Source organism: Babylonia areolata, chromosome 7 (genome assembly GCF_041734735.1).
Source record: "Babylonia areolata isolate BAREFJ2019XMU chromosome 7, ASM4173473v1, whole genome shotgun sequence".
NCBI lineage: Eukaryota > Metazoa > Mollusca > Gastropoda > Neogastropoda > Buccinidae > Babylonia > Babylonia areolata.
The window spans coordinates 54,864,652-54,881,180 of record NC_134882.1 but is presented as its reverse complement, the minus strand read 5'-3'; the positions used below and the strand labels follow the sequence as shown (position 1 = coordinate 54,881,180).

General features: G+C 43.1%; 1 protein-coding gene across 1 annotated transcript in view; it reads right to left on the bottom strand.

The window, feature by feature from the left end:
- Positions 1-6,423: 6,423 nt before the first annotated feature.
- The window catches only part of LOC143284122 (nuclear pore complex protein Nup98-Nup96-like), a 48,083-nt gene continuing 37,977 nt past the window's right edge, over positions 6,424-16,529 (bottom strand). Inside the window, 7 exon segments of the mRNA XM_076590777.1 lie at positions 6,424-7,460; positions 7,863-8,068; positions 9,484-9,629; positions 12,358-12,481; positions 13,643-13,772; positions 15,274-15,429; positions 15,772-16,065. Of these exon segments, the coding sequence (XP_076446892.1) occupies positions 7,358-7,460; positions 7,863-8,068; positions 9,484-9,629; positions 12,358-12,481; positions 13,643-13,772; positions 15,274-15,429; positions 15,772-16,065 (1,159 nt within the window). The 3' untranslated portion in view covers positions 6,424-7,357.

The window sequence follows — 16,529 nt, the reverse complement described above, 5'->3', positions numbered from 1 at the left end:
GACCGTCTCTGTTAGTAAATACAGCTCTCCTCACACATAACTACAACAACAACAACAACAACAACAACAACAACACACACACACACACACACACACACACACACACACACACACACACAGCAACTGCAACAACCACACACACACACACACACACAGACTCACGCACGCATGCACACACACACACACACACACACACACACACACACACACACACACACACAGCCTTCTCTCTTAATCATTTTCTCAGAGGTTTACAATGCACTGCATTATCAAGGATGACTCAGACATGGTTATGGGAACAGCAATGGATGAATGCCAACCAGTCAACACCACCATCAGTCTTACCAGCTATTTCTGTCACTCGACAGCGTTGTAGGGGAGAGCTGCTTGTTCCTTTCTGAAATCATTCTGAACTGACAGGGCAAAAAACAAAACATAACAAAAAAACAAACCTGTAATACTACAATGTTCTTCACCTTGACCTTCAAACCTCAAGGCCACATGGGTGTGGGTTTTCCCATATTATCCTTCACCGCACTTCATCATTTACCCACTTATTCCCACGTCGTGCGTCTGTCACGCCCATAAGAAACAATTCAGCATTACTTATCTGTAGTTCGTAAGTCCGTAAACCCCATACTCACTCTTGTCAACTTAACAGCGCTCCCCTATTTAGACATGTATTATCCATTAGCCACCTGTTACTTGTCTGCTGCATAAAGTAGGTGCTTCAAAACGTGTGGGTCCGAGTCCACAAAGTCGGAACAGGAGTAGGTGTTTTCGTGACGTTTGTATTTATTTGCCATACTTTACTACTTAAACTACTTAGCATGGGCAATAGAAGATATGTGAAAATATTTTCCATGCAGAATTTGAGGAATACATGAATTATACAGTTAGTTCGACAAAAATGATTTTAAAGTAGTTTTTAAGACAAAAATACGTCTTCCAGGTGCAGCACATTGAATGTTTACTGATGAACCCACAGCTACAATGTTTTCAGTCACTCCCCCCCCCCCCCCCGCACTTCATTGCCAACACAGTCAATGCATTGTCATTTCCTTGAGCTGGCAACTGCTTACCGCTTCAGAATTTCACTCTGCCGAAATACACTTAATATATCCGCTCTAAATTTGGGAATATCCAACATATCACTTTAACTCGTTGGTGTCCCAAATTTGGACATGGTTGATTAAGAACCATGGGTATTCACAATGATCAAATGCTGAGACAAAACAATTTTCATTCGGCTCTGATAGTGTGTTTAATAATAAAGTTTTGTTTGATCACTGAAAATCTTGCTGGTTTGTTAGTCTTTCAGAAAGATAAAAAAAATGAAATTTGTGGTCGCGGGTATGATATTGTCTTGAGACTCATTGATTATGTGTCTGGGAATGTGCCCAAAGTGAACAGCTGGTGTGCGCGGGAGACAGTCAGACAGGGGAATGTGCCCAAAGTGAACAGCTGGTGTGCGCGGGAGACAGTCAGACAGGGGAATGTGCCCAAAGTGAACAGCTGGTGTGCGTGGGAGACAGTCAGACAGGGGAATGTGCCCAAAGTGAACAGCTGGTGTGCGCGGGAGACAGTCAGACAGGGGAATGTGCCCAAAGTGAACAGCTGGTGTGCGCGGGAGACAGTCAGACAGGGGAATGTGCCCAAAGTGAACAGCTGGTGTGCGCGGGAGACAGTCAGACAGGGGAATGTGCCCAAAGTGAACAGCTGGTGTGCGTGGGAGACAGTCAGACAGGGGAATGTGCCCAAAGTGAACAGCTGGTGTGCGCGGGAGACAGTCAGGCAGGGGAATGTGCCCAAAGTGAACAGCTGGTGTGCGCGGGAGACAGTCAGACAGGGGAATGTGCCCAAAGTGAACAGCTGGTGTGCGCGGGAGACAGTCAGACAGGGGAATGTGCCCAAAGTGAACAGCTGGTGTGCGCGGGAGACAGTCAGACAGGGGAATGTGCCCAAAGTGAACAACTGGTGTGCGCGGGAGACAGTCAGACAGGGGAATGTGCCCAAAGTGAACAACTGGTGTGCGCGGGAGACAGTCAGACAGGGGAATGTGCCCAAAGTGAACAGCTGGTGTGCGTGGGAGACAGACAGGGGAATGTGTCCAAAGTGAACAGCTGGTGTGTGTGGGAGACAGACAGGGGAATGTGCCCAAAGTGAACAGCTGGTGTGCGTGGGAGACAGTCAGACAGGGGAATGTGCCCAAAGTGAACAGCTGGTGTGCGTGGGAGACAGTCAGACAGGGGAATGTGCCCAAAGTGAACAACTGGTGTGCGCGGGAGACAGTCAGACAGGGGAATGTGTCCAAAGTGAACAGCTGGTGTGCGTGGGAGACAGACAGGGGAATGTGTCCAAAGTGAACAGCTGGTGTGTGTGGGAGACAGACAGGGGAATGTGCCCAAAGTGAACAGCTGGTGTGCGTGGGAGACAGTCAGACAGGGGAATGTGCCCAAAGTGAACAGCTGGTGTGCGTGGGAGACAGTCAGACAGAGAACCGTGCAGATCTGATGTAAGAGAGAGTACGCGACGTTGATCTTTTCTTCCTGCATTCTCTCAAATAATGAGACACACAGCCAAGTTTCAGTGAAATCCAATTATGTTCCTTTATTTATTAAAAAAAACTCTGACAGTGTATCTTCAACAAAAAATAGCACATTATCTTATAGTGCACATACACAGTTCTCTATAATAAAACAACAGCACCACTCTTCCCCTCAGCAATGACTCTGTAGAACCTAGGGCAGTTTTAAACAATCATAGTCAAGACATGATCAGTAGTCCATAGGTTTTGGCAGACAAGACCTCTTAAGACATTTTCACACAAACTATGCTGAAAGTTTTTGTATATGATCTTTTTTAATGAATAAATAAGTCTGTACCACTTAGCTTTCTTCCTTATGATGTAAATTTTTTTTCAACCTACAGTACTCATGAGCTAGCGGAGTTGTTCATTGCCTTCAAATGTGAACAGTATATAAACCACAAGGTGTGCCTGGATGGATTCCTCATGGAACAAGTCACAGACCCCTTCCTTTGTGAAATGTGAATATATATGAGCATCAGTATACATGGTCCTTTCAAGGAAAGAGGGAAATCCCACAGAAAGTGACAGGAACTATCCAGTCCATCTGGCTCAGACCTGTGAAACATGTTTCTGGGGCAAGGCTGCACCGAAAAAGTGCTGGACAAACAGGACTTTTAAGACAAAGTCTGGCGGTTCAAACAGGTGTAACCCAGTCTTTATTGTCACAGCTGTCATGATTTCCTGATTGTGCATGGTGAGCTTATACCATGGCGATTTTATGATACATCATCAATAAATAATGTTTATCTATAGAATTACTTTAGATATAAAGGGGGCATTTTGGCTTACATTTCTTTTGTTTAAAAAAAAGTCTTGAAAGATGCGAATTACTCTGAATCCAAATATTATCTGACATGGGCATCCTGTTTTCAGAAGTGAGTTTGTCAAGCCTGCACTCAAGTTGCTGCATGCAAGCCACATGAAGCTGAAATATGGCCCCTCTCATTTGGGGGTAATGGTAGTAGGAGTGAGGGAGGGTGTGCATCCTGTAGTCATGACAAAATTAATCGCACAAATAAACAAAATATCACAGAAGTATTACATGACCTGACCGGTCCTGTTTGCTTTTTTGTTGCTCTTCTGTTTTTTGTTCCTTTCGCTTCTTAAAAGCAAAAACAAACCCTTGTATGACTTAAGTTTTAAAAAATTAGCATTTATCAACTTGAACGTTGTCATATTCGATGTGAGTAAAAATACTTTGAAATGGTCACTGTGAAATATCCTTAATTGAGAGAACAGACCCTTTCTGGCATGAAGGAAAAAAACAAGAAAAAACAGAACATGAAAAAGTGGTCCCAATGGTCTATTTGAGCTGCCCCAACAAGGACATTTCTCACACACACACATGCACGTAAGCACACGACAGACTGGCCTTGAGAGGATTCAGACTTACTGCTGCAACTTTGTGAGCTTGATGAAAAACTACGTGAGGGCGTGGTGGCAACCCAAATGCATGGGGGAATGCTGGGAAAAGCATACGCAGTTTGTATGAGGGAAAGTTCACGTTACTGGAAAATATCACTGGTACCCAACAGGAAACCAATTTTTGTAGAAAAATTTCTTCACACTTAAAAGTGTTTTTTCATGATTTTGGCAAATTCTAAAGTAGGTGGTTCTATTCTGTACAATGAAAATGTTCACCCTTGAGATTTGCACCTTCAGAACTCACCTGAATTTGTTCTATTTCTTCAAAATTCAATTTATTGATTGCCACAATGCTTTGTTGAGACAATGTTCTGCTGTTTAAAATCTCATTCTGTGTAAAAGTTACAACCAACCTGATCCTTCATGCTGCAAATCTAATTCAGCATTCTTCTTCTGATAGAAGTTAACTGTGTGTGTGTGCGTGTGCGTGTGAGTGTGTGCGCACGCACATGCCTGCATTTTAGAGATCTGAACACAGACCAGTTCAGCAACAATGACAAGTAAACTGGTGGCCTGGCAGTTTTATCTGTTTCAAAGAAAAAAAAATCCCTGCTTCAGTTCCTGAAGTGACCCGATATTTCTTCACCTGTTCCACCAGAGGTTGTGAGGTTGCTGCTGTGCAGAAAGCCTCCACATTAATCACAGTTAGGATTTCTTTTGTTTGTTGGTCACTGGGTACTTGTCTTTGTTGTATCTTTTGTTTGTTGGTCACTGGGTACTTGTCTTTGTTGTATTGTTTGTTGGTCACTGGGTACTTGTCTTTGTTGTATTGTTTGTTTGTTGGTCACTGGGTACTTGTCTTTGTTGTATTGTTTGTTTGTTGGTCACTGGGTACTTGTCTTTGTTGTATTGTTTGTTGGTCACTGGGTACTTGTCTTTGTTGTATTGTTTGTTTGTTGGTCACTGGGTACTTGTCTTTGTTGTATTGTTTGTTGGTCACTGGGTACTTGTCTTTGTTGTATTGTTTGTTTGTTAATGGGTACTTGTCTTTGTTGTATTGTTTGTTGGTCACTGGGTACTTGTCTTTGTTGTATTGTTTGTTGGTCACTGGGTACTTGTCTTTGTTGTATTGTTTGTTTGTTGGTCACTGGGTACTTGTCTTTGTTGTATTGTTTGTTTGTTGGTCACTGGGTACTTGTCTTTGTTGTATTGTTTGTTGGTCACTGGGTACTTGTCTTTGTTGTATTGTTTGTTGGTCACTGGGTACTTGTCTTTGTTGTATTGTTTGTTGGTCACTGGGTACTTGTCTTTGTTGTATTTTTTGTTTGTTGGTCACTGGGTACTTGTCTTTGTTGTATCTTTTGTTTGTTGGTCACTGGGTACTTGTCTTTGTTGTATTGTTTGTTTGTTGGTCACTGGGTACTTGTCTTTGTTGTATTGTTTGTTTGTTGGTCACTGGGTACTTGTCTTTGTTGTATTGTTTGTTTGTTGGTCACTGGGTACTTGTCTTTGTTGTATCTTTTGTTTGTTGGTCACTGGGTACTTGTCTTTGTTGTATTGTTTGTTGGTCACTGGGTACTTGTCTTTGTTGTATTGTTTGTTTGTTGGTCACTGGGTACTTGTCTTTGTTGTATTGTTTGTTTGTTGGTCACTGGGTACTTGTCTTTGTTGTATTGTTTGTTTGTTGGTCACTGGGTACTTGTCTTTGTTGTTGGTCACTGGGTACTTGTCTTTGTTGGTCACTGGGTACTTGTCTTTGTTGTTGGTCACTGGGTACTTGTCTTTGTTGTTGGTCACTGGGTACTTGTCTTTGTTGTTGGTCACTGGGTACTTGTCTTTGTTGGTCATTGGGTACTTGTCTTTGTTGTTGGTCACTGGGTACTTGTCTTTGTTGGTCACTGGGTACTTGTCTTTGTTGTATTGTTCATTCAAAGTATTCTTTTACCCTTTGTGAAATGTGAGCCTTTTTTATGTTGAGTGCTTTTATTAACTTCTGCAGACTCTGTAACATTATCTTAACCTCACATGAGTAATTTACCAAACTGCTTCATATTCTGGACAGCTCCAACTGAAATAGGAATGAAACCAACAGACACTGACAATTCTGGAGGCCCTGGAATGCAGAGACTGCTGGCACTATGCCCATAACAGCATGAATCTGGCATGGTGGTGCACTGAATGATGAGTATAAAAATTTCAAATATCAAAGGAATCAGGGTATATGTCCATGAGATGGCAAGCAAATTAAAGCAAAAGTAACTGGCATCTGCATTAATGTTATCAAATGAAACTCTTACGCTGCCACAATGACACATGGAGAAGAAGTAGGGAAGGGCAGGCTGAATGTGACCTCACTGTGCTGCACTGTGGCCATCTTCCAGGCTTCCTGCTGTCAAGTTTCACCTCTACCAAACATTTACTTCACATCTTTCTCCAGGCAACCAAAATAAATATCTTTTTGCACACACTGTGGGTTCAAGTTTTATTAATATATTACTTACAAACACATTTTCTGATAAAAAGATCAAACACATGACCGCTCAGACTTTTGGGTTTGGGATTTTCTGATAATGGGAAGATGAAATAAAACAACACAAGACAGTATAATTGTAATTTTGAAGTTCAATTCTCATATTGATTCTAATACAAGTGCTTGACACAGTGCACTAGTTCATTTCTAATTCTCCATAACCAAGTACACTGTATCTGAATTTGTTACTAAAATACTAGAAGAAAACATGTGACAATAGGGCCCTTCTTCACACAACTAAAAAAAAAAAAAAGACCCTTTCACACATCTCACATACACTTTCACAGGCGACAAAAATAAATTTCCAAATTATTAACTGCTGAAATTAACCAAACAGATCCATACTGCTAAACATAATTACTCCACTATCTACCTTACTCAGTTAAAATCCTTTTACTTGTCCACAAATCGGATGGCCAGATATTTAATAATACACTACCAATTCCCTCTACTTGTTTAATACTCCCCCACCCCCCAATGCCCCCCACATCCAGTGCTAGATGTAAATCCTCAATCAGTCCACGTATCATACACAACAATAACCTGCTGCACCATATTTGCACCAAATGCTGGGTTGTGTTGATGCAGACAGAAACGGTAGCCACAGTAACAAATCCCCGACAGCTGATACAGTTCGTTTCACAATCTGATCACCTCCAGCTGATACAGTTCGTTTCACAATCTGATCACCTCCAGCTGATAGTTCGTTTCACAATCTGATCACCTCCAACACAATCTTGTGGTCCATCCTCGCCAATGCAGTCACATTGATGAGCACAAGGGAAAAAGAAAAAAAAAACACCAAAAAATCAAAATGAAACATTGTCTCCACACAAACCACCAGTTTCTTTTCTTTCTGAGTTTACTGTGGATCAGCTCATGACTTCCATCAGATGACCACTGGACAATTCTCGCAGTTCCAGCAGAGCGTAGTCCTCGGGCATTGGGATTCCGTGTAACGTCTGAGCCAGCAAACTGCCCAACACACACATTATGCTGGCTTCAGCATCACTCTCCTTCAACAACATGACGCTGTGTCTTTTCCTTTAATCTCCATACGTTCAACAATAATTATCTGATCTTCTTGAAAGAGTCCATTACCAAAGAAAAACAGAACTGCACAATTTTCATATTAACACTATAACAGTATAAGATGGGTTGGGTTTTCCAGGATTTTTTTAATGTTTTTTTTTTTAGTTTTATATCTAGAAAGCATGGAAACTGAAGGATAGACTACCCTTCCCAAGTTTTACTTCAGGTTGTCGTTAATTCCCAGCACACAAAACAAACTGCATGAACACACCAGAACAAAATGGAAATACATCCCCACCAGTCCCCACACTACATACCTTGCTAGTTCTATTCCCCCACACTCACTCTGTAGCAGCAGCAGCACCCGAGGGATCACAGGCGGCAGCAGAGGACAGAGCCAGCAGCGTTCGCAGCATGGACATGGTGTGGGAGGCCATCAGAGACTGGCAGTGCCGGTCCAGTGCACATCGGCATGGCAGGTGTCGCACCCGGCCGCACAGACTGCGCACTTCTGACACCAGGTGCTCCAAGTCGTACGGGGTGGTTTGGTCCTGAAAGCAAAAGGCGGCACTCTTTACTGTTGAATGAATGAACTTGGGTATACATATATACAGGGTGTGTACTTATCTCCACGCTTTGGCTGTGTGTTCAAAGCATGCCCTCCACCCTCCCCACACACTGACAGAAATAACAAGAAGCTTCTTCTTCTTCTTCTGCGTTCACTCGTATGCACACAAGTGGGCTTTTACGTGTATGACCGTTTTTACCCCGCCATGTAGGCAGCCATACTCCGTTTTCGGGGGTGTGCATGCTGGGTATGTTCATGTTTCCATAACCCACCGAACGCTGACATGGATTACAGGATCTTTAACGTGCGTATTTGATCTTCTGTTTGCATATACACACAAAGGGGGTTCTGGCACTGGCAGGTCTGCACATATGTTGACCTGGGAGATCGTAAAATTCTCCACCCTTTACCCACCAGGCGCCGTCACCGTGATTCGAACCCGGGACCCTCAGATTGACAGTCCAACGCTTTAACCACTCAGCTATTGCGCCCGTCAACAAGAAGCAATACAGACAGAAAACAACAAGAAACAATTGTATATCCCACACACACACACTGATAGAAATAACAAGAAACAAATGCCTGCATAGCTGTGGTCTGTTACACACAATGTAACTGATTTAGAAAGACAGGAAAAAGTGCATGACTTTGGCTAACACTGAAGTAATATAGTTTCACTGCTTTTTTCTCTTTTTTTTTAAGGGTGCAAGAGAAGACATTTTTCTAATGTTCTCAAGGATTCAGTTCCAGACATAAGTAACAGACCTGAAGGTTCACTTACTATATCGCTTTGTTTTATTGTCCGTTGGCCTGGGAAACTAATCCGACACCTTGAAGCAGGTGACAGCAGGTGAGACGCCTTGTCAAAGTGAGGAAGCTCAGTTACATATATACAGAGGGACACTTTCTGTCTTGGAATTGAATTGAATGAAGAGACTTTCAGTGCACATGTCAAGGGACAGAAGTACACAGGATTCTTCACGTTGTCCAATCATCAGGGAAGTGTCAAATGACAAAAGGTAGGTTCATTTCACTTTCATCTGTAGATATGTATTAAAAGTTTCATGTATTCTGAACTGAAACAGCCTGTTAATCATCACGTACAAGAATATTCAAGTTCATCTCAAGTTTCACCTGCAGCAAATGTTATAAAAACATTAAAAAAAAACAAACTAAACATATAAATCACATGGGTGTATGATTAAATAACATGAAAAAAAAGCAATTTGCCAAAACAAACACAAAAAAACACACACAAAAAACCCAAACAACAATAAAAAAACAACAAAAACAACACAACTCTACAGTCTGTTGATAATGAATGCAGCCCCTCCCCCACCCCCACTCCGATCCCATCGCATACAGTTAACTTTATAACGCCACTCAAACTGAACTCACTGGTGCTTTCTCCACTGTCTTCATGTGTCGTGAGAGCTTGATAAAATCATGGAAGACTTTCCCACACGTGTTCCAGTTCAGGATGGTCAGGCATCGTTCTGGAACGGCTATCACTGCCAGGAATTCCATCAGGTCATCGTGATCATCTGGAAAACAATATGACACTTATCACACATGGAAAACATTATGTGATGTGATACGGTTTCTCGATTAACCTTCACTATATTCTTACTGAAAATTACCTTTTACATTCTTACAGAACAAATCATCTCAGGAAATATTTCACTAACAAAATGTAACTCATCTGTCTGTAGATATATTTTCATATTGCAAACACATGGCCCTAAAACATAATATAAACTCCATAAATTTGAGAAAATCTTTCATTGCAGTTATCAGATCAAAATTATGCAAGTGTCTCAGTTGCAGGAAACGCTTATCATTTACATGGCTTCTTCATGTCATTCATGAAAGAGATCAATCCATGCATACTCTTCTTTCTGGCTTTTTCCTTCTTTTAAAAAAAATTTTTTCAGTGTCAGAACGACAGTTACTAAATCCACTCAGTTCAAGACAATAAAATGACCACTTACGACCTGTATTCTTCCATGAACAATATTCAAACATAAGTAACAGAATCTGGACAACTGAACAAACAACTCAGCACTTGTTGAGTATCACAGTTTGCAGACAGCATTCATTTGGACATGTAATTGCACATGTGCAGTTTGATCCAAGGTTACCAAAATTCCATTTTTTCCAAACCTTCAGACTGGTCTGAAAACTTTCAATTCCAAACCGAAGCCCAAAATCAAAATAAAACATCCTCCTCTGCTATACTGCTGATGAAAAGACAGGCAGATATCTTTTGAACACAAAGGTCAGCAGTTGTCAACAGTGGTCAGGCAGCGGTCATAAAAACTCATCAAGACATCAAACTACAAAAACGTGACAAATAACGCAATCTGAACACTTTGGGGTTGTGGTCAACAGTGGTCAGCAGTGGCCATAGACCTGGGGGGGCACTGACCTGAAGGACCATTGACTTGGTGGAGCAAAGACCTACAAAATGTAAATTTGGGGGAACACAGAGCTGGGGGAACACAGGTGACCTGTGTGTTTCCCTCCTCACTGTTTTCAATACACAAGACCAACATGTTTATTTACTCTATAGGGATCTATTCTTTCATTCATTCCCTTCCACCATATATCACTTGAAAGGAGTTTCAATACAGGCTGTTACAGTAGGACTACCCTGTCTTTAATTCACATCTGTAAATTTGTGGTGGATGGTAGAGGGAGAGGTGGCAGGATGGATCAATCAAAGCTAGCCCACAACAACCTGCGGCACCTGGGGGAAGGTGGGGTGACGTTTTGGCACGGATTTTCGAGAAAAGGTGGGGTGGGGGGGACTGAACCAACATGGGGCTGACGTCCCAGAATGTCACCCGGGAGACGTTTCAGGACACTGACAAGACCCCCGGGCGACGATTTGGGACACTGACAAGACCCCCGGGCGACGATTTGGGACACTGACAAGACCCCCGGGCGACAATTTGGGACTCTGACAAGACCCCCGGGGGACAATTTAGGACACTGACAAGTCCCCCAGGGGACGATCTGGGACACTGACAAGTCCCCCAGGGAACAATCTAGGACACTGACAAGTCCCCCAGGGAACAATCTAGGACACTGACAAGTCCCCCAGGGGACGATCTGGGACACTGACAAGTCCCCCAGGGGACGATCTGGGACACTGACAAGTCCCCCAGGGGACGATCTAGGACACTGACAAGTCCCCCAGGGAACAATCTAGGACACTGACAAGACCCCCGGGCGATGATCTGGGACACTGACAAGTCCCCCAGGGGACGATCTGGGACACTGACAAGTCCCCCAGGGAACAATCTAGGACACTGACAAGTCCCCCAGGGAACAATCTAGGACACTGACAAGTCCCCCAGGGGACGATCTGGGACACTGACAAGTCCCCCAGGGGACGATCTGGGACACTGACAAGTCCCCCAGGGGACGATCTAGGACACTGACAAGTCCCCCAGGGAACAATCTAGGACACTGACAAGTCCCCCAGGGAACAATCTAGGACACTGACAAGTCCCCCAGGGGACGATCTGGGACACTGACAAGTCCCCCAGGGGACGATCTAGGACACTGACAAGTCCCCCAGGGAACAATCTAGGACACTGACAAGTCCCCCAGGGAACAATCTAGGACACTGACAAGTCCCCCAGGGGACGATCTAGGACACTGACAAGTCCCCCAGGGAACAATCTAGGACACTGACAAGTCCCCCAGGGAACAATCTAGGACACTGACAAGTCCCCCAGGGGACGATCTGGGACACTGACAAGTCCCCCAGGGAACAATTTAGGACACTGACAAGTCCCCCAGGGGACGATCTGGGACACTGACAAGTCCCCCAGGGAACAATCTAGGACACTGATAAGTCCCCCAGGGGACCTACGCAAGGGGGGGGGGGGGGGCGCAACGATACACCGGTATCAATGTCCATCACTTTTAGTTTTAAAGTATTTGCTTTATTTTTATCTGTCGATTCATTTACTTATTCTTTCTTTCTTTCTTTTTTTTTTTTCAAGCATTAAGCTATTTTTTGAATGATACTGGTGAGGGTTTTTATCGAATTTCCAAGATTTTTTCCAGACTCTGAAGGGCACATAAGTATTTTCCCCAACATCTTCCCAGCCCTGGAAAACAGTTCTCTCTCATTCCCCCACCCACCCCCAAAAACTTCTCCAGACTTCCAGACTGTACGAACGCTGCAATTGAGAACCACACACATGTATGCGCAGCATCTTCAGCAAGTTAAGAACTCTGTGAGGCAGCACTTCTTACCGTTGACAATGGCCTCAGCAGCCAGGTGTGCGACCATCACCTGATGAGCTTCATTCCAGCGGCCAGCCTGCAGCAGGTGAGTGGCCTGCTGCCTGTGGTCGCCCAGGTACCCCGCCTTGGTGGCCTGAGCAACACGGTCACAGGAACAAAGGGTAGTAGATTGCACACAACAGGGAATCACACCCCTGCCGGAGTTTGCACCATCGGGTCACAGTATAGTAAGTGTTATTAAAAAAAACACTTTCATCTCTGGGTTTCAGTCATTCTACATACACACTTACTTTGTGAATGTCAGCAAACTGCATTTGAGCGTAACAAAATACGGTGAAATCTTAACAGTTGAGCTGGCATCTCTGTATGAGCAACAATGTCATGCTTCATGTCATGGTTTACTGGTACACAGCAGAGACCATTCATGATCTCCCTGCAAATGTGCAACTAACTCACTGACCCTAACTCATTTCACCCCAAGTAAAACAAAGCAATCTTATTCCTCTAGACTGAACAATTTTCAACAGGTGAAGGCTGAAAGAGGCTTAAGTCAGAAAAAATAACCAATCAGTAAAATTCGGTTTCTGAATGGACTGGGGTAAAATTTGGCATGCACGTTATAAAGTGATTGCAGAAAGGAGCATGAACAGTCAACTGCAAAAAACTGATGAGTTTGCACTACAACAAGCACAACAAAAACAGAACCAAAAGCAAGGCTTGAGAAGTTTTGCAGTGTCTGTGTGTACACACATGAGGGGCACACAGGCAGACATATTTCCTTGGCTTTCGTTAAAGGAATAACAAGAGAAACCGCTTTTTATGCACCAGAACTCAAAGTACAATTCCAAACACAATTTCCTCATTAGTCAACAGAACACAGTGCATCACAGGGGACATGTGACACAAGACAAAATGAGTTAAAAGCAGATGGTGTGAGATCATAAGACAAAATATCCACATTACGCTCTTGACTGCTAAACCACACAGAACAAATTAAAAGGCATTTATAAACAGAAGGGAAGTAATATAGTAAGGGAGGCCACTAGCTACGGCTACTTTTAGTTTCTCCACTTTGGCAAACTAGTAGTTTGCACAGAACAGGAATCAGGCCCCTGCCTGACTCTGCACCAGTGGATCGCAGTGCAGTATGTGTAATTAAACATTATTTGTGGCATTCAAAAACTTGATCTGGGTGGTAGCAGTGAGGCAGAACAAACCTTACAACAAAACATTTATCACACACAACCTCAGCATAGAGAAAAATGTTACAATTGTACACCTGCTGTGCACTCACTTTGGCACTGTGAATCCAGTCAGCAGGCACGTGCAGTTGCTGTATCACAAAGTTCTCCTGCTCCATGTACTCCTCTTTGTCGGAAAGCTGGATGTGTCGTCCCAGCATGGCTTTTATCGCTGCCTCTCGCCTGTTTCAACACAATGACATCACAAAGTCCAGACAGGCAGGGTTCCCACACATGTGACAAGACAAACATTTCAAATGTTTTCTTTTTCCATACATTTTTTCCAAACATTTGCCAGACCAGATTGAACATTTTCCATACTAAACTAAATCATTAATTCATCTACCACACTGCTGATGAAAGCAATCAGCAGTTATCTTGTTATCAATGTTGCAGTTTTCACCTTTTCTTCCCTTTCCTTTCAATGCATTAGGCCCTTTGTTGAATGGTAATAGTCAAGGGGCTTATGAAATTTCTAAAACTTTTCCCAGCCTAGGCTCTCAAGGTCTCATCAGCATGATGGGTTTGCGTGAAGATCAGGGATCTGCTCTTTTTTACTTTTTTCTATTCTTTCTTTTGTGGTGTAGCGTATATGGATCAGTCCTGAAGCTTGAAGTTGAAATGTCCCAAACCTGAAGTGTGAAACATTTTCCCCAAGACTTTTCCAGCCATGAATTTTCCAGACTTCCATGACTCTCAAAGAGCCCTGAACACATTTGCCTTTCATCGACTCAAAAGGAACATAGGGAACATTCAAAATATGTTCAGACATACATAAACAAGCTTTATAAAAAGTGTCTATCCAAACGTTTAAATCATAAGCTAAAATTAAAAAAAACAACAAATGTCAACTCCTACTGCTTCACAGTGTCTGTCAACTCCAAACTCTATACAGCGTCTGTAAACTCCAAATGCTGTACAGTGTAAGTCAACGCCTAACGTTGTACGATGCATGTCAACTACAGTGTCTGTCAACTCCTAACGCTGCACGGTGTTGGTCAACTTCTACAACATCATACAGTGTCAACTCCTATCATTGTACAGTATGTCAACTCCTAGCACTGTACAGTGTCTGTCAACTTCTACAATACCACACAGTGTCTGTTAACTCCTAACACTGTACAGTATGTCAGCTCATAACACTACACAGTGTATGCCAACTCCTAACATTGTAAAATATCTGTCACTCCTAATGCTTTACAGTGTCTGTCAACTCCAAACACTTACAGTGTATGTCAACACCTAACGTTGTACAATGTATGTCAACTACAGTGTCTGTCAACTTTAATGCTGTACATTGTCTGTCAACTCCTAATGTACAATGTACGTCAACTACAGTGTCAGTCAACTTTAATGCTGTACAGTGTCTGTCAACTCCTAATGTACAATGTCTGTCAACTACAGTGTCAGTCAACTCCTAAAGCTGTACAGAGTATGTCAACACCTAACGTTGTACAATGTACGTCAACAACAGTGTCTGTCAACTCCTAGTGCTTTACAGCGTCAGTCAACACCTCATGCTGTACAGTGTCTGTCAACTCAATGCCTACAGAGTCTTGTCCTAATGCTGTACAGTGTCTGTCAACTCGTACAAAGCCCCACAATACACAAGAAGAGAAGAGGAAGGGCAAAAACAGGCCAGGCCAGGGCAGGGCAGGGCAGGGCAGGGCAGGGCAGTACTGACTGCGTGGCATCGTGGATGTGCAGCAGGGGGAAGACAGCCCAGTGCCACAGTCCCAGCGATTCCAGCTGGGCGGCGTAGTTAGCGTGCAGGGAGGCAGCGTGGTACTCCGACAGGTGGTGGAAGTCCAGGGCTTGCAGCACGCAGTACAGGTGCCAGCTGAAAGCATCATCATGTTGGTGGTTTTTTATATGGCATTTCGATCATTTCTTTTATTGAGAGGATTTTTTGTTATTCAACTGTTTATCTATTTCAAACGGGAACTATGTTTTCTGGATGTCTATTTCATTCACATGCGAACTATACTGTTTTGACTATTTATTTGTTTGTTTGATTTTCTGTGGAATGAAGTTCTTTTTACCTTCTTACTTTTTTGATTTTCCAAATAAAACTTTTCTGGCTATAAATTATTCAATATTCAATTCACAGATAAACCATATTTCTAGGCTAGTTATTTATTCATTTTATTAAAAAAAAAAAAAAAAAAAAAAAAAAGGTTACCTAAGGCGGTGATCCAGACTGTTAGGGGTGGCGCAGGTGGGGTTGAGGATGGTCTCCAAGGGGTAGCCCTTCTGGCTGTACAGCTTCAGCAGGTGGTAGCACACGTCCCACACCCGCCCCCTCTCCCCACCCTCCTCCCTCTCCACGTCCAGCTCCATGTCCAGGCCAAGCGAATCCTCCAGGTACGGAGGCAAGGGGGGCACCGCGTAGGACTGACTCTCCCCGCTGCCCTGGAAAGCACTCTCATAGCGTCGCAGAGCTTCCGGGATCGGGGCGTTAGGCTGGCAGTGATACCTGAAAGGCAGGCCCCGTTGCACATTATCATTATTATTATTATTATAACTCTGAGAATTTATGCCTAATCTTGAAAATAAGCCCTAGTTGTTTACAAACAGAACACATATGTAAATATCAAAAAGGAGAAATTGAACACAAGATACCAAACTGAACATTATTTTTTTTTAATTATTCATCCCCGCATCCCACACATCAAACCTTTGTCAAATGTTCAGGATAATGGGATAGTCTCTTTTTTTTCTCTCTCTTTGTCAAATGTTCAGGATAATGGGATAGTCTCTCTTTTTCTCTCTCTCTTTGTCAAATGTTCAGGATAATTTGATAGTCTCTCTTTTTTTCTCTCTCTTTGTCAAATGTTCAGGATAACGGGATAGTCTCTCTTTTTTTCTCTCTTTGTCAAATGTTCAGGATAATGGGATAGTCTCTCTTTTTTTCTCTCTCTTTGTCAAATGTTCAGGATA